Source organism: Dermacentor variabilis, chromosome 9, assembly GCF_050947875.1.
Source record: "Dermacentor variabilis isolate Ectoservices chromosome 9, ASM5094787v1, whole genome shotgun sequence".
NCBI classification, from domain to species: Eukaryota; Metazoa; Arthropoda; class Arachnida; order Ixodida; family Ixodidae; genus Dermacentor; species Dermacentor variabilis.
The window spans coordinates 60,781,821-60,804,888 of NC_134576.1; the positions used below are offsets into that span (position 1 = coordinate 60,781,821).

The 23,068-nt window shown below is 46.0% G+C and overlaps 1 protein-coding gene and 1 pseudogene across 7 annotated transcripts in view; both read left to right on the top strand.

Annotated features, from left to right (window-relative positions):
- Positions 1-1,162: 1,162 nt before the first annotated feature.
- The window catches only part of LOC142592726 (zinc finger protein 784-like), a 43,217-nt gene continuing 21,311 nt past the window's right edge, over positions 1,163-23,068 (top strand). For 2 of the 7 annotated variants that reach the window (XR_012830789.1, XM_075704321.1), the window contains exons 1-2: positions 1,163-1,381; positions 7,180-7,392. Coding sequence is in view for 4 of the 7 variants with exons in the window: in XM_075704321.1 (XP_075560436.1) it covers positions 1,370-1,381; positions 7,180-7,392 (225 nt within the window). In the remaining 3 variants the exon portion in view is untranslated. Of the gene's footprint in view, positions 1,382-4,035; positions 6,243-7,179; positions 7,393-21,457; positions 21,942-23,068 lie in introns of those variants that run through there. The other 5 variants (XR_012830790.1, XM_075704323.1, XM_075704322.1 and 2 more) reach the window with 4 other exon arrangements.
- Positions 17,887-19,383, top strand: LOC142557879 (uncharacterized; annotated as a pseudogene).

Genomic DNA, 23,068 nt, shown 5'->3' on the forward strand with positions numbered 1-23,068 from the left:
GTCGCAGCGTGACATATTGCCAGTCGCTACGTTTGCAGTCCACAAGGCAACAAAGTCGAATCATAGTGCTCGCGAAAAGACTGAGACCGACTCTGACCGCGGCGCTCTCTTCAAAATGGAGTACGTTGTAACACAAGCAGACGACACATGCTGTGTGCCGGAAGTGCTTAAGCGTACTGAAAAATTATTCTTGTGCATTCTCTTTATGTTACTTTCTTTTGATAAAAACAAATTAACTAACATTCAAACTATTACGAAGATCATTTGTTTACCATAAAGTTGGAAAAATTATCGATCACGCGCCCTTGTCAGCCAATCGGATAGCTCGCCCCACTGACGTCGTGTGGGTGATTTCGGTCATATGGGTAGGGGCGGCTTAAAATTCCGCCGAGCAGTGCGCTGCGATCGGCAGCGATGTGCATATTTAAAACCTTATAATAAATTACACGCTTTACGCGGAGCACTTATATGTGTCAATTAATGATCAGAAGGACCTACTCTAACGACTCAATACGTTTGTAGAAAATCGTCAAAAGCGTTTCAGGGTCCCTTTAAGGGAGTCGTACCTAATGGGAGCCGTCTTTTCGGGTCTCTAGGAAATGGAAATACTAATAAGCCATTTTTCCGTTGTTAGTGCACTGGCGAACGCAACAACCAGGCATTCTGTAGAAAGACCGCTTGATGAATGCCGCGATCTATGTCTGGCGGCAGAGTCGACGCGAGGAGCTTTCAAGGGAATGGCGACGGCACCGACCACTTCAAATACCCCGTCATGGTCGTATTACCTACGTTGTAATTGTGGACCGCATCAATCCGGAAGGCGCGTAACATCTCGTGAACATGCGGAAATTTGTCGCAATTTCATAAGCATAGGTGTGATGCTTTCTTATAACAACCATCAGACGCTATGTGATAGGATGTTGTGCGTCACCTTCTTAATGTCTCGCAGTTATTACGCTCTGTGTTTCTCCGAGCTTGCATGCCGCTTCCTGACTTGTTATATTACCACGAGCTAGATATAGAATAGTTCTTAGAATTATGGTCCTTGCATTTCCGTCCTGCATCCCACAAATATCCATCTTTTAGAGAGCAGTACATCTGGAAACCAAAACTGAAACCAAGTATTTCAGTTGCCTCCTATAGACATCGGCACCACGCGATGGCTGCCCCCAAGAGTGAGTGCACCTGGACTTGCGTTCGCGCTTTGAAAGCTTAAATTAGCTTCGTGATAAAGTTAAACAGCAGCGTCGACTCTCAGAATCATTGAAAACAACTTACTTTACAGCTAGCTAGCGGTACGCGTGGAGATGACAAGGTGAAGTGTTGTTCCAATCGATCGGAGTGTTGAAAAGACCGTAAGTAACGCATCATGAACATCAAAGTAAGTTCAAAACTTTAAACCAGTTGCGACACTTTTCGAACTCTCTTACGCGCGGCATATAAGATTATAGATAGCTTCGTTTCACTGTACAGATATTCTCAAGACTTCTGAGGAACGTTTATGTCAAGTACTATGTGTGGCAATGTCACAATGCAGGCTAATATCGCCGTTTTGAATAGTGAGCGCTCAGCTGCGTCACATTGCATCAAAAAATCTTTGTTAGAACAAAGCGCACCGTGTACTGCTACTTTACAATGCCAGTGCTATCTGCCGATGATCACTAGTGAACGTTTTGATCGCTCAGCTTCGATTGCTGGCTGTTATAGCGAAATAGAATCGCCCATTGACCCACTCTCGATTATTAGAAATGATTTAGCCGCAATATATGGCTGACAGCCTGAATATGCGACTGATTTGCGTTCGCTTTAAGCCATGCATGCTGATTCATGCTGAATGGAGTAGCCTCACAGGTTTGGAGATGTTTTGAATCAACTCAGTCATGGTCGCAGTGGGGTTAGCTATTGGCTGTTCTTTTTTCCTTCGTCGCTTTCTAATTCTTCTGATGTTTCAGTGAATAAGACATTAATGAAGGTACTCGCGTGCTTGTGATCTGCTGCTATTTCTTGAGTGTGTGAATTCACTCTTCGCTCGCTCACTAAGCATTGATGGCAGTTTCAGCTAGTTGGTATTGCGTAACGTTCTCATAAATTTGCACTGCAAATTCCTGAACTCAGTGCACGAGTTGTGGCTGCAGCCAAGGCTTCAGAATATGTGCGGTTGTAGGACGTCATCCTCAGATGAAACGTGAAATAAAAGAAGCTGAAGCTATATCAAGATTTGGACAGATGTATGTTTGCTCGCTGTCTGTAGCTTTATCATGTAAAGAATTGACGTTTCTTAGCTTGCCGGCGCGTGTACAATGAGGTGTGTGTTTTGTTGTTTGCACTGACCATGTCGGCTTTCTCTGGCTTTACGAAATTGATCAGTTGGGAGATTACTGCCCCCCACTCCCCCTGTATCCTCGTGTTCGTCTTGCTTCCTTCACTCTATGAGCCGCGCTTATTCATAAAATAATTTGTAATGTAATGTATTCATAATGTAAATTTAATCCAGCCTGGCCAAACTTTCTGCATTTGTGAACGCAAGAGATAGAATATCTGTCATAGAGATCAATGTTGTGACATTTTGTTATGTCAGCTGGAGACAGCAACAGATTGGTGTTTTGGTCACCAAGGTGACCACTTCGAAAAATGTGCATCAAAAATTAAATTATGGGGTTTTACGTGCCAAAACCACTTTCTGACTATGAGGCACGCCGTAGTGGAGGACTCCGGAAATTTCGACCACCTGGGGTTCTTTAACGTGCACCTAAGTCTAAGTACACGGGTGTTTTTGCCCCCATCGAAATGCGGCCACCGTGGCCGGGATTCGATCCCGCGACCTCGTGCTCAGCAGCCCAACACCATAGCCACTGAGCAACCACGGTGGGGGAAAAACGTGCATGTGCGAGATGTTCCTGTAGGAGTAGAACTTGAAACATAATCGTAGCTTGCCAAGCTCTTACTGAAATTCCTAGAAATATGACAAAGGCGCTACAGAGCGTCTACACATAACATTGTTGCCAGAGTACAATGCGGAATGTTTCAGCGCTTCTTTTAAGAAACTTGGATATCTTTTACAGGCTGCACGACTTGTGGGGCCATCAAGAATGATGACTGTGTTGACCGCACCACTGATATTTCAATGCATCATGTATTGCTGCTTTAGAATTAGCTACATTCTTTTTATTCTTATATATTGTAATGGAAGAAGAGAACGTTGAGCTCAAGAGGCCACCAAATGTAACATGGTTGTATCGTATCAGGACTGTCACTGAGTTTTAATGTGGAAATCTCTCCTGAAGAATACTGTCATGTTTTCTGAAAACAGTACTTCTTCCCTTTGAGCTCTATGTCCTCTTCTTACGTATTTTTTTTAATTCGTGCATGTAATTTGTTTGCTTCAACCAAACACTTGTGTGAATAGTGATTTATAGATTACAAGACAGCTGGTTTTCAATTTTCCTTCTGCACTGCCTACCACTTTTGTAATCGCCGTACATTTTTGTGTGGGCATGTGTGTGTGTGCACGCACTTTGTTTTCATCTCACTCTCCTTTCATGCCTGCTCATCTCACCTGAAGTAGCATGCCATGTCTTACACTAAGCTAACCTCTCCAATTATCTAAAAACTTTATCGTTCTGTCACCAAAAAAGTAATGCACTGAGAGTAGTGGCGCAGTCAGTAAAAGCCACCTTCTGGAGTGCTTGGTAACTGGAAATTTATTGTGTCTCCTGCTTTCAATGAATGGCACTCTGTTGCTGTCTTCAAATTGCGGGGGAGCCTCCTTTTAGCATTGAGCTTCCAGGAGTTGTCCCAGCAGCACTGGCATTTTCTTTAATGTTTTCCGCAAGGGCTGGAGTCCTTCGCAGGCATGTGGGATTATCTAAACACATCCGGGAATCAGGGACCTTATAATCGCTGTTTGCCAGAATTGAGTTTAGGAAGTCAAAGAGTCGCTATAGCCTGGCGACTTTTTGGGCTTGTGGTGATGATTTATTCGAACACCAACCTTATGTGTCACCATCATCATCAGCCTATTTATGCACTTTGCAGGTTGAAGGCCTCACCTAGGGATTGCCGGCTACCCCTGCCTCAATGTCAAGAGTCTGACAAACTTTCATCTGTTTGGGAAGAATCATGAAGAAAACAGAACAGACACCAACCAATCTGAAGAAATTACTAAATACATGAGCCTCGCTCACAATGAACAGGAAACAAGAAGAACGCAGACTTATACGGGATTGAGCACATTGTGCTTGCACTCTACATTATGCGCTCATTCACAGTAAACTCACACCCTTCCTGTTTCTTATTCATTGCGAACAAGGCTCTCGTGTTGGCTCCGTAATGTCAAGCTTTTTAATAATTTGTTCGCCGTGGTCGTCGTATGTTCTGTTTTCCTCATAACTCTGCAGCCTTATGTCCACAAACTACATCTTGTGCCTGCAAGTTTCCTCACGCCATCAGGCCACGAAATCGTCCACTGCCCAAAACTGTGCATCTCTTCCCATGGCACCTATTTCATTACTCTAAATAGCCCACCGATCATCATCTCTACAAATTACATGACGCACGCAAGTCAACCTATTTATCGTAAACTCCCTGCATTTGGCTCTCTGGTCCGTACTGCAGTCTTCCCGTTTCCTAGTGTTGCATTTTTCGTTTTATGTTCCGCCGCTCATTGTGCAGCCCGTAGCATTCTCTCAAGCTAACTTTGGTGGATGTTGAGTGTTACTTTTCTCGTGGATGCAAACTAATACTCATTGAAAATAGGCACAATATGAAACCCGGAAATCTTGGAATGGTGCTTGTTTGTTGCTGCTTTCTCAACTTTTACCGTAGCGTCTAACCACACTAGGTTTCAGATGAACCTTGTAAGCTATGCAACCTGCCTCTTTCCTTCTTATTGAGAAAATAAAATTAATTTTCCAACACATGGGTTTAGTGGGCTGTGTTCTTGGAGAACCACAATTTACAGATGCACATCATAGTTCTTTTTCATTGAGCCTATACATGCCTAGAAGACCGTAATTGGTGTATATATAGGTCTTAAATGGTAGCTTTAATACTTGTTGTAGGCACCTAAAACTGCAGTGTTAGTGCCTTAACATCTAGTCTCTGGACATGACCTACCTCTTTTAAGGGGACAGAATATCAGAATGCAAAGTGTTCATGAAGTGAAGTTACATTGTGAAACCATATTGCTTGTGAAGTGCTCCTAATAACCAGAGAACTGTTGCAGGTTGTCGTGCACCACCCTCCATTCCCTTTCACCGTTGATCTCTTTGCTTTGACCTGTAAAAACCTATTTAGTCTTGCATATTTTTACAGTGCTAAAGTGGTACGTTACAATTTGACTCTATGGAGCTGGCTTGTATGCTAGCCACATAACACTTGCAATGCTGTTAAAAACCAATGTACACCTGCATGAAAATACATTCAAACTAGCAGGAATTAGGATTTATTGTTGCAACACTTGACCATTATTGATAATGCTGGAGTTCTGAACATCCTGTGTACTGAGCTCATGGTGAAAACTCATGGGGGTCTGCTTTATCTTGGCTTTTGTTTGAAGGTTGTGATGAAATTGTTGTTTTGATCAGCGAAAAAGTAAATACATTTATGGAGGTTGCTTTTAGTGTACATGCTCTGGATATTCTTTTTTTTCACCTCTCTTTTAGTAACTTGTTCAGTTCAGCTATTTGTGCTTTTATGAAAATCTTCTTTTTTTAGACCAAAGACAAAATCTTCAGTGCCCTCCCCATTGGTTCTTTTATAGGACTACAACTGTTTTATTTTTGTTTTATGTCACACAATTCAGAAGCAAGCACCATCTTTCATTGCTATGTGTTTTAGGTGTACTTACCCTTAACCAGCCAGCTATGTGACTAATTTCTGGTTCAGACAAATTTGCGCAAATTATGCGAACACTGGTGTTTTGTTTTCGTTGCTTCACAATCCCATGCCTCTCTTGGTGTTTATGTTTTAAATTTGTTTCATATGCACGCATCCTGGATTTGCAACCCTATTTATATTCCAAATATTTCAGTGTGCCTGTATTGTACACTGTGATTTTTTTTTTTTGTTAATCAATACGTCTACTTGTTCATTTTCATCCATTTTCACTCCAGCCTTGCAAAAGCTGGTACTACTTTACTGTGGCCCTTGATAGCAGTTTGGGTACTTTTGGAAAAGTACTCAATTAATTTTCGGTAATTGGTAAGGGCAGAAAATTCATTGCCCAGGATCATAAAAAAAAAAAAAAGAAGTGTATATGTGCAACCTCAAGATTTTTCTTCACTGCCTAAAAACGAAGTTCCTTTTTGTTTTTTTTTCTTTCGTTTTTGTTTTTTTGACATGCTGAGATGGTTGTGGTGCATATCATGGGAAGTCGGTAATGCAGTGCAGAAATTCAACAAAGCATAGGTAAAGCTGGACGTGAAATTGCACAAAGCTGTTAAGTTTGAAGCCACACTTTACACCCCACTGCTGACATTGCAAGTGACACTCATGTTAACTGCTCAACAAGATGTTTATCTAGCCTGTTAGACTACACTTTAGAAATATGATATAGCTCAGGCTTACTGTTAACAAAGGCTAAGTGTGCCAGAAGCAAGGTGACCGAAAAAAAAAAGTCCGGTATTAACAACACCAGTTTGAAAATTCTTGCAATGAACTTGTAATGTCATGAATTCTGACAATGCCTGGTATGGGGGCAAGTCAAGTGCGTTTATTTATAAGGAAAATCTCATTGCATTTGAAACCAAACGGGGCTCCAAATTTAAGAATTTTTCAACTCTTCCTTATTGAAGACTGCCAAAATATAGAAAACACTGTGAAATATCTATGATGTCGCACTGATGCCGACATAAAAATTTGGCCTTCATTTTAGTAGTCAAATTTTAGAAAATGATGCAGTCAATTGCTAGTGCAAAAATACGGCACTCCGAAAACAGCGAACCAAGTTTGAGGAATGCACGTAGCTTATCAACATTGCATGCATAAATCGCAACTATCTACCTGATAGTTTCACTTTTTACTATTATTGATTCTCTGCATGCAAACCAACCTTTCCAGAAATGCATTCCTTGATTCAACCTTTCTGTTCCCAAGTAACGTCGGTGTAGCTCCGAATTGAAGTATTGCTAGTCTAGAACAGGTCTAGCTTTAGTGTTCCTTCACCTCTGCTTGTTGCAGGAAGTTGTATGCACACAATTATGGCCGACCTTGGCCAAACGATGGTGCCCCGCCGGTTTGGGTGCAGCCTGTGCTCCTACACGGCTGCCGCCAGTAGCCTCGTCGAGCGCCACATGCGGACACACACGGGCGAGCGGCCGTACCGGTGCGAATACTGTTCCAAGGCGTTCAGCCAGCGGTGCAACCTGGTGCGGCACAGCAGGATGCATACAGGTGAGCACCAGTTCTGGTCCCACAGGTTGACTAAAGTTTGCAGGTCACCCTATTAGGAAACAATTATAAAGTGGCTACCGTTAGTAGCACTAGCTGTTCTAGTTATACAGCAAGTTGGGCGTGTTGGTTTTTGCCTCTAAATTATAAAGTGGAGCTTTTCAATAAGGTAATAAGGACAAGATGGAAAAGTAGACGAGCGCTCTGTATCATTGTCAGTGTTGTGAGCGCCATTTGTGCACGTCATCGTCATCTGCATATACGGATCATTATCTTTTGGCTCGCCGCCTCCTTTGGCTCTGTCTCATACAGTTGCTCTTGAATAAGAGCATCGCATCCTCCAGTGACTCATAAGAGGTGGAGGCTGCCTCGATTCCTGCGTGCTCTTGCTCTCCCGATGTCTCTGGAGCTACTGTGGCATTCACTGACACACAGGGCCCCCTCCAGAAGGGGGAGGGGGCATTGCTTATGGGGCCTCAGCCCCCCTCCCGAAATTTTTTTCGTGCTCTCATGCATCACCGACTAAAACAACCCCCGTCACCGGAAATCATTCCGGATTTTCGCTAGAATGTCTTCTTTTTTTTATGCTCGAAAAGACATTTCGGCATGATCATTGCAAACTCTGGCTGGATTTTGTGGCAACGCTCATGCACCGGGAGTCATGAAAGCAAGGAGCCTCATCTAAGCACAAAATTTCAAAGGCGTTTCGGTGGCGAGCAGGTTTGTCGCGGCATCTTGCCAAGCTCGCAGAATCTGTGGAGCACATGGATTTGAATTCTGAAATTTTATGGGTATAAAGTTCTTATAAACTTTTGATGCAAAAGGTGCATTGACATTTCCAAAGTCATGCTTTAAATTTTCAATTCCGGAACTTTGTGGCATTAATGTTGTTATAAACATTAGACGCCTAAGCTGCATTGACTTTTCTAAAGTCATACATAGGACCATACAACGAGACAAGCCAAATCAACACACCATCAGACAAGCCGACTAGAGTGTACTACTCTAAAGTTGACAAAGCATCCAGCAAAGTCTGATGAGACGAAGCGTTGTGGTGGTTCATTTGTGCTGTCATGTCACAGAAAAGAATATCAAAATTTTTTTTCACTTGCGCCAAAGCATCCATGCGAAGACGCTAAAGCCAGCAAAGGTAACTACGTTCTTATTTATTTTTCTGCTTCGACTTTTATTCGCGAGGACACATTGAGGAACCTCAATTTTCTTGTTCTCGCTACCCACAGGCTGCCAGAGCCAGCCAGAGTGCATTCGTTTTTCTCGTGTGGCCCCGACCACCGCGAGGCACACTTCGGTGTGAGTTCGTTTTTCTCTGGTCGAGTGGAATTTTGCCTGGCAGAGTTTTGGACTCTTTTTGGCTAGCAGACGAAAAAAAGAAACAATGGTCCCTCGCCGCCATCACTGTGGGGACTCGACGGATTGCAATGCGTTCGCTTGAATGCAACCTCTCCGGAAAATTTTGTCTCAATGGTGTAGGGTACTGAGCAGTATGCATATGGTTCTCTGTGGACCAAGCGTGTCACGTTTTCTTCAATATTCCTTCGGTAGGTTCCCAAAGTAGGCATTCGATTGTGGTCAACATGCTTTCCTTCACGCATTTTTTTCATTTTGATGCCCCCACCCCACAAAAGAAAAAAAAAAGACGTTTTTGCGGCGCAGCAAAGTATCGCATGGTGAAAGTTCGATAGTGTCAATTCTTCTTTTGCGGGTAGTAATGGGCCACGGGACGCTTCAGTTGCCGGACACTCTTTTATATTATTGTGATAGCAATTACACGGACACTCCAGGCGCATTCCTGCCATTGCCGTCGCCCTCATGTTCCGTGTAAACTTCAAGGGCGATGACATCGTGACAATGTGCCTCATGCTGCGAGTGCCAGTGAAAGTGTAGGGGGGTGATGGTGGCATGGGTCGGCTCAGTCTTGTGTGCGCAAGAGAGAAAAGCGGGGGGGAAGTGCGCCGCCTTCGGTCGTTGGCGATTATCAGGGCGAGTGGAGCGAGGGTGGGGGCAGGCCTTAGGATTTTCTAATCTGTGAATCTGATATCGCAACATGTTTACTTGCCTTGTTTGAGGCATTATACATAGTGACTTTTTCTTAGCTACCTAGATTTATTGGAGACTTATTCTTATGTTCAATTTTCTTCTTATGAGATATTGTGTATACGTGCAGTGAACTTTGTTTCTACTGACACTCTTTTGCCCTTTATCGAGCTTTATCTTCGCATTTGTAGATTCCATTGTATCTTCGCCAACTTAACCTAGATAAAACTGTCATATTGCGAATTTCGCACAAAAAGCAGGTTTCTCCTTTCTCTTACAGCCTTTTTAATTATTTTGTTATGGAGGCCACACATCATAAATACTTAGGGGTTACAATAACAAACGATTTAACCTGGCCTGCGCATATTGCGGACATTTGTTCCTCATCATTTTCTAAGCTGTGCTTTCTGAAGCGGAAGCTTAGAGGCGCTCCAAGTAAGCTTAAACGTCTTGCATACATAACATTTATTAGATCAAAATTAGAGTATGCGTCGGTCGTATGGAACCCGTTCATAAAGAAGGACATTTACCAGCTTGAGATGGTGGAAAGGAAAGCGATTAGGTTTATTTATAATAAATACAGAAGTCTTGATTCACCTCCGACACTAATGAAAACAAATAACATCCAACTACTTCAAGTACATAGGAAAATGTCCTGTTTGTTGTCCATGCATAACCTTTTAGCACATAAACTAAACATTTCGCGTCTCACAGTACTTAAACAGTTATCGTCTAGACAAACACACCACACAGGAAGTCATTTACTGGAACCAATTTTTGCGATAACTGAAACCTTCAAACACAGTTTTTTCCCGAGGACCGTTTCCGACTAGGACTGTCTTCAGGGGGCCATTTTCCAGTCCCCTAATTTTGTTAAAGCTCTAGAAGAACATTTGTTTGAGTGAATGAGTGCTGTATATGCCAGTATACGTGTATATATGTATAAATATGTATGTGTGTATGTGTGCACATATTTTTCTGCTTGATATTAGCGGCAATCTTTTAAACTGCCCTTCTTTTTTTTTTTTTTATGTCACAGTGTATTTCCATGCCTTGTATGGCCCCTCCTGCATGAGCCATAACTGTTGGCCTGCAGTATTCTGAAATAAATAAATAAACAAATAATGTAGGAGGGCGAGTCAAATGAAAGTGAGCCAACCCACCCCGCGCAACAATGGTTTGGTTCATTATCTGCGAGGCATGTGCGTAGCACACAGGCATCTCTCATTTGCAAATGTGACACGCAGGTGTGAGCATAAATGTTCTTTAATGCTCTCAAACACTGTGTTGAACATGATTGCGTGACATAATGGACGCTCCAAAAGTTGAACAGCATGGTGTCGCAAGGCTTTTGACAGCTGGAGGTGTTCCTCAAAAAGAAATTAGTAGCCGTATGGCTGCCTTTTACGTTGAACATTACATCTCATTGGCCACTGTGAGGCATTGAAGCTAACGGTACAAAAAGGATGTGAAAGTTGCAAAGACGATCGAAGATCGGGCCAGGGCCACCGTGCAATTCGAATGTTTCCATTGTAAGCTTTAACATCGTGTTTCAGGCTCGTAGTAGTGGCACCATGATTCATCCCCGGTCACAACTGCAGACAAAAAGTTGTCACCCTCTTTGTGATACCAGACCAGGTGAGTCAAGGCAGCGCCGAACCTCTCCGTCTTCTGGTGGTGGTTGAAAATGTTGGGCATCCATTGCGCACACAACAGCCAATAACCAAGATGTTCATGAAAAATGGCGTGAACCGAGCCGTGACTGATGTTCACACGCTCTGCCAGTTCATCTACGCTTATCCTCCGTTCTTGTCTAAGAAGCTCATCAACCTTTGCAATCACCCGCAACACAATTTCAAAGGTGTCACTACTATGAGCCTGAAACACGATGTTAAAGCTTATAATGGAAACATTCGAATTCACCACCCCCAAAGAAAGCAAAGGCCGTCATTTCCAAAAGGTGTTGTCGACTTTTTTTTCGATCGACAGGGGCCATTACTGATCGAATTTGCTAAACCTGAAGAGGCTATCAATGATTTCCGGTATTGTGAAACACCGGATCAGCTGTGTGTTGCAATTAAAAACAAACAATGTGGAAAATTGACGAATGGGGTCATCTTGCTCCACGACAATGTCCGTCCCCACGTTGCTGATGTGGTTAACACAAAACTGACAAAGTTCAAGTGGGAAACGCTGCAACATCCCCCATACAGCCCAGACCTCTCGCCTTGGGACTTCCATATTTTGGGGCAATTGAAAGAAGCAGCTCAAGGGAACCTGATTTGTGTTGGATGATCACGTGAAACAGTCAGTTACAGACTTTTTGAAGCAGCAACTCAAGGAGTTTTATGAGACAGGAATCACATGATTAGTTAGTGGGAAAATGTCTAATTGCTCATGGAGGCTACATTTAAATAAAGTACCCCGTTTGTCATATATTCACATTGGCTCACTTTCATTTGTCTCTCCCGCTTATTTTGCAGAACTTCTGCTTTCTATATATTCTCTCTGTTGAGAATATTATTTCGGTGCAATTACTCAGAATACACGACTGGGGACAGCCACTCCAGTGCAATACATTGGAACAAAGCACCGCGTCATTGAGATTTTAGAGTGCAGCTCTTTGGCGCCCGTTCCCACGTTTTGCGTTGCAATCAACCTGGCCGTTGTGTCTCACCGTAACCAGTTCCGTAGCCAGGGCCAGCATGCTGCTCCAGCTGCACGCGCTCTTGGCGCATCTCTCGCGCACGGCGTGAGCCTTGCTCTCCCCTTGTCCTCCAAAGCCGGATCACGTGTTCTCGCCTATCCTCTCGCCCCCTTCCTCCGCGCAGCGCCGCTGCCGTGACCCTTGCCGCTACCGTCCACTCCGCCCATCCCTTCTCCCGCTGTCACGGCAGTGCCACATTGTCGGCGGCAGGCACTCCTTGCCGCCTCGCGCATGATCCATGGCTCTCCGCATGTCCGTCTCCGCGTCGTGTGGCTGTACATCTCTCAGCCTTGTCAATCGCCTCCCCCCATTTGCGGGGTGCCTTCCTCAGTGGCATTTGTCACCTCTGGCTGTCTTTCTCCCGCCACCGCTCTTGCCCTATACCTCCCCTTACCTGACGCAGTGCTGTTATCTCGGCCAATACACCATTCTGCAATCAACGTCTGCCGTCGACTATTGTGCCACTCCGATTAGCTCAGCTACTGGCCATCGTCACCACAGCACAGAAATCGACCACCTCTCTCCTAAAGCCGCAGATTTGCTGTTCCTATCCTTTCTAACTTGCTGTCTTGCTGATCGTTTCCAGGCTCTGAACATCAGAACTCAGAATTTAAAGTGAAGTTCCAGAACCTGGAACTTCACTTTAAATTCTGTGATTGATCAGGTACATTTCTGTGAGATGTTAACTGAATGATGCACCAATAAGGAGCTGCGAAAAATTGACCTGTCGCCCATCGCCGGCTAAAAATTGGTTGAAATGGTTAACCTGACTGAAAAAGGGTACTATTGAAAATGCTGTTTAATTGACTTTGCTGACAGTGCATGCCGCAACTTCAACCTTTCACATAATGTCTACAACCTTGTGTGCACATTGGGTTTATGCCACCATTGTGAAGGACGGATGTGTGGCCATGTGCAAGACACATGTAGAAGGCTTGTGAGCTGATTATGCCATGCTACAGGTCTCGTTAAGCTTGTCATACTTGTAGCATATTCGCTCTGTAACATGGCTCTGTGAATGCAAGGTTGGTCGCCCACAACGAGATAGGTGGTGTGTCAGTCTTGGCATGCTCCCGTGCTTGCGCCATGAAAATGTCGTTGACAACTACAAAGTGAAAGTGATGACGAGGAGAGGCCTAGACTGCAGGAGCTATAACTTTTGTCGAGACTCGCATCATTATAGATTCCATCAGAGCAAACTACATGAGAAAGAGGAAAACCTACCAAGAATTTCAGCCTGCTGCGATATCTTGTTTACCTGTGTATCGATCCCACGTGGTCAGTTAGAAACTATGGCCAACCTGGCTTTGCAAATGCTAAAACGACACAATCGAGTCACCTTATGTCATCCGTGGTTTTTAGTGGGCGAAGCAACTCACTATGATAGTCCAATCTTGCAAGCACTGTCAAAGGTTAAATGTTTTTTTCGTGAAAAGGACCCCTTGAATTTCTTTGCTATGGTTCACTGCCACAAGCCTGTCACACAGTCAAGCATAGCATCCTGCAGGAAATGCATGAAATTGTATTTTTGAGCAAAGTGCTTTATCTCGACAATACGGTTTTCCACACTTTCATGAATTGCACCTGGTGATTAAGCTTGCACCTCTCAGCTATGACTTATATCGGAGGGCTGTAATGGTTATTTAAAAGAACCTGAACTTCTTCGAAAGTCTCCATCCAAGAAAGTGATGATAGTACCAGAAAATTTTTAAGAACTTCTTCCACCTCTGCCCTGATTGCGGTCAAGAATACTGAGTTTCTTTGCCTGAATTATGTCATTGGTACTGGCAAAATGCTCAGAATGCTCCAAGTACGAGTCTGACATATGGACCTTGGAATTCAACTCTTTCAACAATTCAATTCACTTTCAACTCGGTCAGTTCTGCCTAACTTCGACGTAGCTTTGGCTAAAACAGGGTGAGAAGGCACTTCTTGTGTTCTTGCCTTCTCGATAATTCGGCATCTGCTGTCGTCACCTGGAATCCAACCGCTTCCGCACTGCACCGGTTAGACGTCTTGTGGTATTACATAAACACCTTACATCGATGCAGTCGCTTGATCCTAATTCACATTCTTCAGGCCAATACAGGCAGAGCGGCACTTGTATGCCCAGCAACATGACGTCACAGAATGCCGTGTGCAGTTGATCGGTTTGCCCTGTGTTCTGTTCTTCATGCTTAAGCTATGACAATAAGGTGAAGGAAAATGAAAGTGGACGAAAAGACAGCTTACTGCAGATGAGAGCCACACCCATATCTTGTTCATTATACGTGCAGTGGTGTAGCATTTGAGCTACAATGGTGCCACCCTTCTGTCCGTATTCTTGGGTATCCCTGTATAGAACCAGAACAATAAACACAGTCGCTTTGCATTGATCAGAGCCTGCTTTCAGGTGTTATTGCAGTGTTACTGCAAAGTTTCCAAGTGACCTGAGCACTGCTTTGACATTGCATTTCACAACTTGAGCGCGCACTTTCAATGCAGTTGTGCACGTAACACCTCCGTAATATGAATATGTTGAGGAAGAGAACAGTTGCCTAGCAGTACAACAACTTTTCTTGGGCGAGTTGGTGTTTGCTGAACGACGTGGTGTTGTAGCACAAAAAACTGTAAAAAGAAAGATTCTAAAGGACAGAAAGAGTGGAAAGAGAGACAGCACTACACTCCCAACTGCTTATTAGGCACAAAGCTTGCTACATATATGCAGCGCACACTCTCGACATCAGGGGCAACAACGAGCAAGTGACAGGTCATCTTGTTTGCGTCAAACCCAAAATTTTCATTTCTGCATCATATAACGACACAGATGTTTGACTAGCACGTGCTTGGCCACTGATATGAATGCGATATTGTCACGACATCAGAAAAACAGGATGCTGGTCCAGGTTGATAGAAACGATAACCAGCTCCGTGTTCAGAGATTGCAAGAGCCAATGCGCCAACTTCATCTTCTTTCAAAAGGAGCGTGGTTGCTGCTCGTGTCCTTCAATTCATTTTCTTCTGCTGCTAGCCTTTAGTCGTGACATTAGCCTCTCTTCCTAGAAAGCATCGTTCCGATGCTTTATCGTCACGGCAACCGGACTAGGACACGCTTGCGATGCAGTGAATTCACTTGGACAAATAGGGCTTCATCCGGACCATGTGCACAACCTCTGGTAAGTGCCGTCGATGCCTTGAGCAACGTGGACTATCGGGAGCAACCTCATAATTGACATCAGTGAGTCGCCGAAGAACTTTACACGGCCTGAAGTAGCGCCTTAGCAGTTTCTACAAAAGGCCGCGACGGTGAATGGGAGTCTAAACCCAAACACTCTCTCCGGGCTTGTAGGAGACTGGTCGGCGACGAAGATTATAGCGTCTCGGGTCGTAATCCTGCTGCCTATGAATACGTATGTGAGCAAGTTGTTGCACTTCTTCAGCACGCTGAGTGAAGTCTTCAAGGTCTTCAGCATTCGTCGCATCACATCTAGCATTCAGCAGCACATCTAGCATAGTTGCGACTTCACGACCATGTTGGAGACGGAACGGTGTCATTCATGTTGTCTCTTGCTGAGCCGTGTTTTAGGCACAGGTGACGTACGGCAAGATTTCATCCCACTTATTGTGCTCCACATCCACGTACATAGAGAGCATATCCACGAGCGTCTTATTCAGGCGTTCTGTCAGTCCATTTATTTGCAGATGTTACGTCATTGTTCGCCGGTGAGCTGTTCCACGAAGTCTTAATACTGTGTCCAGTAGCTCAGTGGTAAACGCACTTCCCCTGTCAATGAATACTATTGCTGGAGCGCCGCACCTCAGTACAACATTCTCTATAAAAAATCGGGCTGCTTCACTTGCCGTGCTCCGCTGCAGAGCCTTGGTTTCGGCGTAGCAAGTGATGTAGTCTGTGGCTACGATAATCCATCTGTGGCCCACAGCAGAAGGTGGTAATGGGCCTAGAAGATCCATTCCGACTTGAGCAAATGGTGTTACGGGTACTTCAAAAGGATGGAGAAAGCCTGCTGGTTTGACTGATGGCGCTTTTTGCCGCTGGCATTCAAGGCATGTCCGGACGTATTATTGAACTGTCGCCATGAGTCTTGGCCAATAGAATTTTTGCCTCACTGTACACAGCAATTGTGTGTAGCATGAATGACAGGATGTTGCTTCATCATGGCATGCCTGTGATACTTCACTCCTGAGAGGTGTTGAGACAATGAGTAAGTAGGTGCTTCCTTTCGGAGAGAAGTTCGCCTTCTACAGGACGTCGTTATGCAAGCAAAATGATGGTAGTCCTCTTGCAGAAAGCTTTGGGACAACGGAAGTGCGACCCTCCAAGAAACTAATAATTGGTTGCAATTCCGGGTCGTTGTGTTGCTGCTGTGCGATTGTAGCTGCATTGACAACTCCGACAAAGGCTGCATCGTCATCATCTTCTGCATTGGCAGATTCAAATGGGGCGCAAGCCAGGCAGTCGGCATCCTTATGCCGCTTTCCCAATTTATAAACAATAACCTTGTCGAATTCTTGAAGCTTAAGGCCCCAGCGCGCCAATAGTCCTGACGGATGTTTTAAGTTCGTTAGCCAACAAAGGGAGTGGTGGTCACTGATGACATTAAAGGAGCGGCCATACAAATAAGGGCAAAATTTCATAATGGCCCGCACCATCACAAGGCACTCTTTTTCCGTGGTGGAATAATTCGCTTCCGCACGGGAAAGGGTTCTGCTTGCATAAGCTATTACTCGTTCAGTGCCATCTTGCCGCTGCACGAGTACTGCTCCTAAGCCAACATTGCTGGCGTCGGTGTGAACCGCTGTCTGGGCATCTTCGTCAAAGTGTCCGAGGACTGGGGGCTTTTGGAGACGTTGCCGCAGCTCGTTGAACTCTTGCTGCTGTCCTTCACCCCATACAAATGCAACGTCTTCCCTGGTGAGGCGTGCCAACGGTGACTCAATTTGTGAAAAGTTCCGAATGAAGCGTTGGTAATAGGCGCAGTCCTCAAAATCGTCTAACTGCCTTTTTGTCAGATGGCACTGGAAAATTTGCAATGGCAGCTATTTTGTCGGGATCAGGCCATACACCTTCATTGCTAACCATATGACCGACGAAGAGAAGCTCTTCAAAGCCAAAGTGGCATTTTTACAGCTTCAGCATGAGACTGGCAGATCGGGTGGCTTGAAAAACTGCCTGTCCTCGCCTCAGGTGCTCGTCAAAGTTGCAGAAAACATCATATCATCCAAGTATCCTAAACACGTTTGCCACTTGAAGCCTAAGAGAACTGTGTTCATTAGCCGCTGAAATGTTGCCGGCACAAAGCACAAGCTGAAGGGAAGTACCTTAAATTCATTGAGTCCTTCAGGTGTCATGAATGCAGTTTTTCCTCGGTCTCTCTCATCAACTTCTATTTGCCAGTACCCGCTCCTTAAATCCATCGAAACAAAATAATGTGCATGTCACAGTCTATCGAGGGAATCGTCTGTATGAGGTAGCGGAAAAATGTCTTGTTTATCTGATTGTGTTGTATCATCATGGCACCGCGCGTACCTATGAAGCTGGGTGCACCTGCTGTAATCACTTTCTTCCCTTACTCTCTATTTGTCCCTTCCCCTCTTTCTTGCTGTGTGCTATTTATTGCACGCGATACCCGTAATAAACATTCTTTGCTCAGTTGATCTTCTTGGTAGTACGTGGTTACTTCAGTGGCGACGAGGATGGGATGAGCCTGCCACCCAGCAGCGACACCCCGGTAGCCATGGCTGGATACGCAAACCCACCGCAGTTCGAGGAAGCTACGGACCACTGGCAGCTAGAAGCTTTCTTCGAAAGCAACGGCATCGCGGAAGAAAAGAAGAAGCGAGCATTGCTCGTAGCAGGGCTGAGCACTCACACGGTGGCCGTCGTTAGTGGACGCTGCGCACCAACAAAGGTGAACGAGGTGTCGTACAATGAAGCACTCGACATACTGCAGAAGCATTTTTCGCCCAGGCCGAATTAAATAGCCCAATCCTACAAATTTTTCTCACGCAACCAGATGCCAGGAGAGCCAGTCAGAGATTTTCTTGTAGCCATTCGGCAATTGGCGGATACTTGCAACTTCGGCACTTCACTTGACAGGATGCTCCAGGACCGTATAGTTTGTGGCTTGCAAGACGACTCGGTACGTCGTCAACTGCTTTCGAAGGCATCCTTAACAAGAAGCAAAGCAGAGGAAATCGCTTTAGCAGTGGAAATGGCGGAAGAAAACATGAAGACGTTGAAGACTGCGCCTGAAGACGAAGGCGTACACATGTTAAGAAACATGTATGCACGACGTGAAAGTCGGCCACCATGCTTCAATTGTGGAAAAACAGGGCACGACCCCAGAACCTGCCGGTTCCGCTCGGCGAAGCGCTACCAGTGCCAGCAGCGCGGTCATGTTCACAAGATGTGTCCTGGACAAGCAGACAGCAGAACGAGGGAATCGTTCACGTGGCCACACCAGCAAATTAATGCCGTGCATCCGTCAGCAGGAAACTGCGACGATCCGGGATCAGAAGCTCTGTTCCTCATTGAAATGGCAGATAATTTCGTTGGAAACATTCACACCGTAAAGGCAATAATGTGCACTCTACTTTGGAATGGAATAGCGATCAAGATGCAGCTGGACACAGGGTCCCCGGTTTCTATCATCACTTGGCCCACTTACCTACAGCATCAAGATGCCTGGCCGAAACTGCAAGAATTGCCGCTCAAGTTGTCATGCTTCCTTGGACCACTGCCAGTGCGTTACCAGTTACAGCTCGATGTTTCCTTGGGTTCAAAAACTACGAAAGTCACATTAGCGGTGCTGAGTTGTTCCGGGCCGAACCTGTGTGGCCGGGACGTCATGACAGTGCTCGACCTTCTTGGGGAGCCAGTGCTCAGCGCAACGCAGGAAGGTGAGAGTGCAGCCATTCGTGAAGTTGACAATGGCGTTCAAGTCTTGTTAGAAGAATTTTACGACGTGTTTCGACCCGAGTTAGGGCTCATAAAGGGACCGCCCGCCCGGTTGCCATTGCGAGATGATGTTGTTCCTCGGTTCTGTAAGGCGCGGCTGATACCATACGCGTTGCGCTCAAAAGTGGAGGCCGAAATTGATCGGTTAGTTGAAAATGGAATTCTTGCCCCGGTCGCACACTCGGAGTGGGCGGCACCCATGGTGGCGGTGGTAAACCGTAACGGAAACATTCGCTTATGCGGCAATTTCAAAACTACTGTCAACCAAGCCTGACATACGATCCAGTATCCTCTCCCGCGCATAGAGGACATCATGGCGACGTTAAACGGCGGTGAAGTTTTTACGACTATCAATCTCCGGGACGCCTACAATCAAATTGCGTTAGACGAAGAATCGCAACTGCTCATGACGGTGAATACACAGAAGAGCCTTTTTTGCTTCACACGCCTTCCGTTCGGAGTAGCCTCTGCGCCAGCGCTATTTCAACAATGCATGGAAACAATTTTGCAAGGACAGCCCGGAGCACAGGTCTATTTGGATGACGTAATCATTGCAGAAAAGCGGAATGACGCCGCCACCTCACACCGAGTTCTGGGAAAGTTCCGCGAGTTCGGCGTGCGGCTGAATCGGGAGAAGTCAAGATTTCATGAGAATGAAGTTGATTTTTTGGGTTACAAAATCAATGATAAGGGCGTGCATGCCAAAAGGGAAAATCTTGAGGCTCTTCTGGACGTCGGCTCGGCACACCCACGGGAGTGCCCGAGTTAAGGTCATTTTTGGGTCTGGACACCTATTACCAAAAGTTTCTAGCGCAGGCAGCCACGATCCTTGCACCTCGGTACGAACTATTGCGCGCCAGGACGGAGTGGAAGTGGGGCATTGCTCAGCAGCAGGCGTTCCAAGAGGTCAAAGCACTGATAAGTAAAGCAGAATTTCTTGCCCATTACGACCCGGACAAACCGTTGGTACTAGAATGTGACGCTTCATCAGTCGGCATTGGAGCCGTCCTTTCTCACGGCACAGTTGACGGGATGAGGCAACCCATTGGCTTCCGCTCCCGCATACTCACAGGCGCAGAGCGGAAGTATTCGCAGCTTGAAAAGGAAACCCTGGCTTTAGTGTTTGGTGTGGCGAAATTCCGGACATATTTGTTGGGTAGGAAATTCACACTTCTGACTGATCACAAGCCATTAGTCAGTATTTTCAATCCAGATAAGCTGGTTCTAGCCATGGCGGCAGTCTGCATACAACGGTCGGCCCTCCAGTTGAGCACCTACTCCTACATCGTCAAGTTCAAGGACGGCAAGGCGAATGTTCCGGCTGATGCACTCAGCCGCCTGCCACGGGCGGCGCCTTCCAAGGAAGTGTCCGGAGACGAGGACGGCGCTGATGACTGTGAGTACGTACTTCTCACCGCCTGTTTGGACAGTAGAGTGCTGTCAGCCAAACAACTGGCCCGCTATACGGCCGAAGATGAGGAGTTACTTGTGGTGCGAAAGTGGGTGCAGGAAGGCTGGCCTCGGCATTTAGATGCGAAGCAAGTCACTCTGAAGCCGTGCCTAGTCCGGAGGGACAAGCTAACTGTGAGAGAAGGCCTGGTGTTCTGGGGCCACCGAGTCGTCGTGCCTAAAGCAGCCAGGAACGCAGTGTTGCAGCTGATTCATGAGACACATCAAGGAATAACCGCAATGAAAAGACTAGCTCGCTCACTGCTTTGGTATCCCGGCATTGATAAACAGATTGAGCAGCTCGGTAGACGTGCCACTTATGTGTTCAAGCTGCACCGATGCCTCCCCGCCAGGTACCAGTCCCGTGGCCGGAAACAAGGTAGCCGTGGTCTCGTCTTCACATTGATTTTGCGGGTCCGGTGGATGGCTACATGCTATTAATTGCGGTCAATTCCCACAGTAAGTGGATGGAAGCTGTGCCTTTGCGAACTTCCACAACTGGGACGACCGTAGATGCCCTGCGCACCCTCTTTAGCACTTTTTGGTTGCCGCGCACAATCGTCACAGATAACGGGCCGCATTTTGCAAGCCAGGAATTCCAGACTTTCACTACGGTGAATGGAATAAAGCACATGCACGCTGCACCATATCACCCTCAATCGAATGGGTTGGCGGAACAAGCGGTGCGTACCATAAAACAAAGCCTGCAGAAAAACAGGCAAGGATCAGTGCAAACGCGGCTGGCCAGGATCTTGCACAGCTACCGACGAACTCCACTGTCGGGCGGAAAAACACCGGCTATGCTGCTGATGGGGCGTGAGCTACGCTCCCGATTAGATAACTTGTTGCCGTCAGAAACAGAGCGTTACAGTTACCCTTTTGCCAATGATTTCTTGCAGAAGGATAAACCAATTTGGCTGTGAAACTACGGTTGCCTCGGAGACCCATGGACTCAAGCACATGTCCAAACAACATAGAGGTCTCGTATGGTGACTGCCGAGGGACCGGAGGGTGAACTAATGTGACGACACTTGGACCAAGTGCAACTGCATGTGATGGTGCAGGACTCGGAGCAAGTGCAGCTGCGTCTCTCATCCAGAGGTGACAGAGCCATCAAGAAGACCGCTAGTGCGAATACGACGGATGGGACCACAATCCTGGAACTACGAAGGTCGACCCGTTCGAGACGTTCCCCTGACATGTTCTCTCCCTAAGAGAAGAGGGGACTGTTGTATCGTCATGGCACCGCACGTGCCTATGAAGCTGGGCGCACCTGCTGTAATCACATTCTTCCCTTACTCTCTATTTGTCCCTTCCCCTCTTTCTTGCTGTGTTCTGTATATTGCACGCGATACCCGTAATAAACGTTCTTTGCTCGGTTGATCTTGGGAGTATGTGGTTACTTCAGATTGAGCTTGCGGTAATCAACGCAGAAACGTAAGCTGCCATCCTTTTTTTTTTTTACTAACACCACTGGCGACGCCCAAGGACTCTTCGACGGCTGAATAACGTAGTCTTCAAGCATTCTTTTTACCTGACTTTCTATGGCTTCGCGTTCCGGTGGGGCCACCCGATCAGGGTTCTGCTGTATGGGCCTGGCTGTATCATCAGTGATAATTCGATGTTTGGTCAACGGCATTTGAAGAATTCTCGATGTCGATGAGAAGCATTCCTGAAACTGATGTGCAGGTTCCAGGAGACTTCGTTTCTGCGCACGCAGCAAGCTTCGGCCAACATGGATAGATAGATATGGAGGCACGGGAGGCAGGCTGGTGGAACCACCTTGCTCTACAAGAGTCAAGCAGTCTGTAACCTGACTGAACTATTCTACGTACGTGAAATTCATACCTCTTGTAAGATGCCAGCACTCATGGCTAAAGTTTTTTATGAGTACTTCTGTGCGTCCACAGTTAATGCTGACGACTCCTTTTGCAACTGATATGCCATGGCTGAATAGCAGCGCCAGAATTTGTTTGGCAACAGCGTCGGAGTCGCTCGGTATGTCGCATGTCACCGACAGAAGAGAGCATGAGCGCGGTGGGATGGTCATGTTTTCATCAGGGACACGTGAAGGACTACATCGCTGCTCTGTACAGAGTACAACTGAACCTGGGCCTATGCTAAACGTGACCGACCTGTCCAGAATGTTTATAATGGCACCGTATTCACGCATAAAATTAATTCCCAAGACCAGGTCTCTAGCACTCCAGCAAAACGGCAAAAGCAGCAACGAAGGTCGAGACACCGATATTCTAGCGGTAACTTTGCCTGTGGACATCAACTGCCCTCCTGCACTTCTTATATGGGAATCCGTCCACATAAGTCTTGACTTTCTTAAGGCAATCGGTGAGTTTTTGACTTATGATAGAGAAATCCACGGCGGTATGTACTAGCGCTGTCACTGGGCATCCGTCTGAGTAAACGGCAAGATAGGTGCTGACAATATCTATTGGAGTCGGCAACGTCATATCGTCTGGCCGTACTGGTGGCATTGGGGTGTTGTAGCATCT